Source organism: Hyperolius riggenbachi, chromosome 7, assembly GCF_040937935.1.
Source record: "Hyperolius riggenbachi isolate aHypRig1 chromosome 7, aHypRig1.pri, whole genome shotgun sequence".
In the NCBI taxonomy this organism is placed as follows: Eukaryota; Metazoa; Chordata; class Amphibia; order Anura; family Hyperoliidae; genus Hyperolius; species Hyperolius riggenbachi.
In genome coordinates this window covers 33715839-33721838 of record NC_090652.1, presented here as the reverse complement: position 1 = coordinate 33721838, position 6000 = coordinate 33715839, and the positions used below count along the sequence as shown (strand labels likewise).

General features: G+C 45.1%; 1 protein-coding gene across 1 annotated transcript in view; it reads right to left on the bottom strand.

Annotated features, from left to right (window-relative positions):
* LOC137525469 (up-regulator of cell proliferation-like) overlaps positions 1-6000 on the bottom strand; it is a 70935-nt gene that overhangs the window by 26340 nt on the left and 38595 nt on the right. The window contains exons 3-5 of the mRNA XM_068246569.1: positions 5421-5468; positions 2006-2050; positions 1833-1880 (exon numbers count right to left, since the gene is read on the bottom strand). Of these exons, the coding sequence (XP_068102670.1) occupies positions 1833-1880; positions 2006-2050; positions 5421-5468 (141 nt within the window). The remainder of the gene's footprint in view (positions 1-1832; positions 1881-2005; positions 2051-5420; positions 5469-6000) is intronic.

The window sequence follows — 6000 nt, the reverse complement described above, 5'->3', positions numbered from 1 at the left end:
ACCTCACACTCACACACACACACACACACACACCACATAACACACACACCCACCACACCTACCACGCACACACCACACCTACCACACACCCGCACACACACACCACACACACACACCACACACACACCTACTACACACATACACACCACACCTAACACACACACACACCACACTTACTACACACACCTACTACACACACACACACCACACCTAACACACACACACCACACCTAACACACACACGCACACACACACCACACCTACCACACCTACCACACCTACCACACACACACACACACACACACACACACACTACACACACACACTACACACACACACCACACCTACCACACACACACACACACACACACACACACACACACACACACATACTACACACCCACCACACCTACCACACACACACACACACACACACACATACTACACACACACCACACCTAACACACACACACACCACACCTAACACACACACACACACACACACATACACATACACACACACACACACACACACACACACACCACACCTAACACACACACACACACACCACACCTACCACACACACCACACCTAACACACACACACACACACACACCTAACATACACACACACGCACACACCACACCTAACACACACACGCACACACACACACCACACCTACCACACACACACACACACACCACACCTACCACACGCACACCGCATCACACCTACCACACACGCGCGCACACACACACACACACACACACACACACACACACACACACACACACACACACACACTACACACACACCACACCTAACACACACACACACCACATCTAACACACACACACACACACACACACACTACACACACACCACACCTAACACACACACACACCACATCTAACACACACACACACACACACACACACACCACATCTAACACACACACACACACTCACACCACATCTAACACACACACCACACCTAACACACACACACACCTAACACACACACACATGCACACACACCCCACACCTACCTCAATATTAAATCAATATGTATGCTGTATGTTAGGACCTCCCTTGACTTAGCTGCATACAAGCAACATTGGCTTGTATAATTAATTACTCTTAACAAGACATTTTAAAAGGGATTGGTGCCCCTAGATCTTCTTCTTGTTTGCCCGTGGCTTATGTGCTGATGTCTGTTTCATGAGTGTAGACCAGAAAAGGATTTAGACGAACTGGAGCCCCAGGCAAGATAGCAGTTTTTTAAACTTCGTCTATGAACTACAATGCGTAGTTGCGGACTACGATGCGTATATTCGCACTGGCGTAGTTTACGAGCAACCCTGTTAGGCACCACCGTAGGGGTCTTAGGGTTAGGCATCACCATGGGGTCTTAGGGTTAGGCACCACCAGGGGGTCTTAGGGTTAGGCACCACCGTAGGGGTCTTAGGGTTAGGCACCACCAGGGGGGTGGTTAGGGTAGACTGTAGGTATGGTGGGAGCATGGATGCTGGTGTGGTGGAGGAATGACTGTAGGTGTGTTGGGTGTCGAGAGAAATAATGGAGGCAGGACAGTAGTTGTGGTGGATGCATGACTGGAGGTGTGGTAGAGACATGAAAAACAGGTGTGCTGGGGGCATGGCTGCTGGTATGGTGGGAGTAAAATGGTGTGTGTGATGGAAGCATGCCTGTAGGTGTGGTGGGGGCATGACTGGAGATGTGGTGGGGCATGACTAGTATTGGAAGGGGTATGTATTTTTTAATAAAAGGTGCCCTTCTATCTCATTCCACAACCTTGGTAAGCGCATACTTACCCAGGTCCAGATATTTCTGGGCTGATTTTCCCTCTTTCTGTTTATTTCCTGAATTTAAAAAAAAAACATACTTGTAAACACATATAATTTACTAGAATATGTACATTATAAGAAATGTACAAGGAAATTTTGGTGCAAAAACATCTCTGAGGAGTTGGTAAGAGCATACTCACCCAGGTCTGATAGCGTCTGAGTTGATTTTTCCTCCTTTTCTTTTTCTGGTTTAAAAATAAAACATATCTGTAAACACATTTCATTTTCTAGATACAGTCTAAGGTGCATTTTGCATATTAAAATGTGTTGCAAAAATGTTCTAAATGTAATCAAAAGATTTCTTTTAATTTACTCATATATTTGTCTGCTGGGCTCTGTGCCATGTTCAGCATCAGTTTTGTGCACTCTTCCCCCATGTGTAACTTGATTTACTTTTGTGTGCCCAGGTCAGGGCTGGATCTTCCATGCAGCGAGGAGAACCGCATGCTCAGGGTGGCGGTCATTACAGGGCGGCACCACAGGAAACCCGGAAATATATACTCGTACCACACAGTGACAGAACCTGTTCTTGTCAGTCCACTGACTTCTCATTCATTTCTCTCCATTGCTGCAGGCTGATGCACTTGCAGTGCTTGACTCTGATTTTCATTCACATATTTTGTCCCCGCCGCCGTGCCCAAACAACCCCTCCACTCGAAGAACTAATAGCCACAGAGTAAATGAGCTCTGCTCCGCCTCTATGCCCACCCCTTCCTCTGCAGCAGATGCAGGGCAAAATGTGTGATGGCTCTTAGACTCCGCCCCTCCATTTCTAACTCCGCCCCCCACTCAGCCACCACCTGAACTCTGACATGTCCTGCGTGCGTTCCTGAATCTGACCACAGGGATTTAGAACGTAGCGTGAAGGAGTGACTCATGACGGCTCATTGGGCAGCAGGCTCAGGCTGTAGCAGCTTGTCTTCTTGAGCTAGCAGCAGTGTCACGGCACAGGGATAGAGAGACTGTGAAGCAGCCTGGGCACTGGGTGAGCAGCCAATCAGCCAGCATTATCCTGAACCCAGTCTGCGGCAATTATGTAAGTGAGCATTTTGTTTCATCTTGGCCCCTTATTACTGCACCAGCACTTTATTTTGGTAGATCATTCTAGCTACTGGGCAAATTACACAACTTGCATTCAAAACAGGTACAGCAAAGGAGGGTATTAGCTTCAGTGCATAATTTGCATATGATTTGTATTCAAGGTGTGTATTTAAGTCCCTGGGGAGATCTGCACACCTCTCTTGATTTTATTTCATTTGCAGCCAAGGAGCGCTGTCAACTGTTTTCTGTCCTTTGGAAAAGAAATAAAATGTGTATACCATTTCTGACTAGCAGCACCTGGTAAGAATTATGTTTTTATGGCTAGGCTAGTGGTTAGGCCTTTTCCGAGAGGGCACGTCATTGCCGTGGAAGAGTTTAGTAGGGAATAATTTGTGCACATCTTATTTTTGCTGAAGCTAACACCCTCCTTTGCTGTACCTGTTCTGAATGGAAGTTGGGTAATTTGCTAATTTTTCGAGCTCTGCACATCTATGCAGTTAGCTAATTTGGATGCAGCTTCTGGAATTGCTGCCAGTGTCTCCTGCTGTACAAGACTGACTACCATTTGCCTGAGTAAGGCCCTTCTGTTCTCAGCTATAGCAAATTAATTTGGCTGTAACTCCCAAACGATGTTCAGGTGATAAGTAGGGATGGTCAGAACTGCCAAAATTCTGAAATTTTGCATTAAATCTAGAACAAATTCTGAATTTTGTGGACTCCGGGTTTACATAGTGAAACCATAAAACTGGATCAATGGACTTTTTTACTTTTTTTTTTTTTTCAATATGTATATAAAAATGTTTGTGCATTACATGAACATACTTCTGTGTAACTTTCAGAATTGACATAAATGATGAGCACACCAATATTACAGGATGAGCAGTGAGCTTCTTATAACCTGGAATTGCATATGGCCCTACATCATGGTTTGCTGATCAAAGATTCTCATTATGTAGCAAATGTAATTGGGAATAATTAAATGTTTTACATTAAGACGAGTTAACAGGCCCAGATTTGATTTAACCTAGAGCCGAGCCAATCTACTTTTACATATATTTTGACAAAGCCTACAGGAAGAAGGTAAAATGTGTATGTAAGTAGGGTTGCAGCTGATGCCCTACTGTAGACTGCTCCATTAACAGTGAGGGTGTAGCGGGGAGATGGTGGGAGATGAAGTGGGGTCATGACTAGAGATGTGGTGAAGTATGTCTGGAAGAGTGGTGGAGCATGACTGAAGATCTGATAGGAGTTTTCTATTGAGTCAGCACCATCCGTACGATATGTAAGCTCTTTATTCAAGATAAAAAAAAAAAAAAAACCAGGACATGATGTTTCTGTGTCCCAGCGACAGCTCCGCTGTTTCAGGAGAACTGTCCTTTTTCAAGCTCTTTATTTATACCATAAACAAAGAGCTTATATTTACTATGGATGGTGCTGACTTCATCAAAAACCTGTACACTTAGTGCCTGAGTGCTACAAAGACTAGTCTTGAAGATCTGGTAGGTGCATGACTGGAGACAGTGGCGTAGCTAAGGAGCTGTGGGCCCCGATGCAAGTTTTACAATGGGGCCCCCCTAGCACTCTATACATAACAATTGATACGGCGCACCAAAACCTGCCAATGGCAACTACAGTGTCAGAGTTGCAAGAAGGGGATGGGGAACAGTCTGTTAATGATTACCACTATTCAAAGTATCTATAGAAGTGATTATTATGAGCACAGGACCAATAGAGAGCTAATACTGTAGTTGAGGGAGGGCCCTTTGGGGCCCCTCTGGCCCAAGGGCCCCGATGCGGTCGCTACCTCTGCACCCCCTATTGCTACGCCCCTGACTGGAGATGTGGTGAGAGTATGACTGGAGGTGTGGTGGAGCATGGCTAGAGCTATGGTGGAGCATGACTGGAACTGTGGTGGAGCATGACTGGAGGTGTGGTGGAGCATGACTGGAGGTGTGGTCGGTACATCCATACATGGCTGGATGGTGTACTGGTTAAGGGCTCTGCCTCTGACATGGGAGACCTGGGTTCGAAACTCGGCTCTGCCTGTTCAGTAAGCCAGTAATTCAGTAAGGAGTTCATTGGGCAAGACTCCCTAACACTGCTACTGCCTACTGAGTGCGCTCTAGTGGCTGCCTCGCAAGCGCTTTGAGTCCGACAGGAGAAAGGCGCTATACAAATACTGCCATTATTATTACATGACTGGAGGTGTGGTGGAGCATGACTGGAGGTGTGGTCGGTACATGACTGGAGGTGCGGTGAGATTATGACTGGAGTATGGTGAGAGTATGACCAGAGGTGTGGTGCAGCATGACTGGAACTGTGGTGCAGCATGACTGAAGGTCTGGTAGGTACATGATTGGAGGTGTGGTGGAGCATGATAAGAGCTATAGTGAAGCATGACTGGAGCATGATTTGAGCTATAGTGGGGTATGACTGCAACTACGGTGGACTGTGGAGGAGCATAATTGGAGCTGAGCTGTTCTTTTTTCTCAATTCACAAGCAATCATGCTTACCCAGGTCCAGATATGTCTGGGTGGATTTTTCCTCCTTCTCTTGATTTCCTGGGTTTAAAATAAACATATTTGTAAATACATTGCCCTCATTAGGATATTTACATTCAATATACATAACATGCACATATAACTTTTCTAAATTAAGTTTAAATATTTTTTTAATTTGCATATAAATTTATTTCTGATGCTCAGGGCAAAGGCTAGAAGGAAAATGTCCTCTCTGTGGCATGTTCAGCTTTATTTTATATGTACTGGTACTCCTTGTTTAAAGGATCACTATCAAATTGTAAAATATAAAATACACGTATTCCCATACAAATAAGAAGTATGTTTCTTCCAGAGAAAAATAAGCCATAAATTACTTTTCTCCTATGTTGCTGTCACTTACAGTAGGTAGTCGAAATCTGACAGAACCGTCTGGTTTTGGAATAGTTCATCTCTTCATGGGGGATCCTTAGAATGGCCTTTATCCTTTATAAAGACACTCCCTGAAAAGGATTTATACAAAGATGTTGGCCAGCCTCCCTGCTCACTGCACACTGATTTGGCAGTCGGACGGAGCAACTGACATTCATGAAAT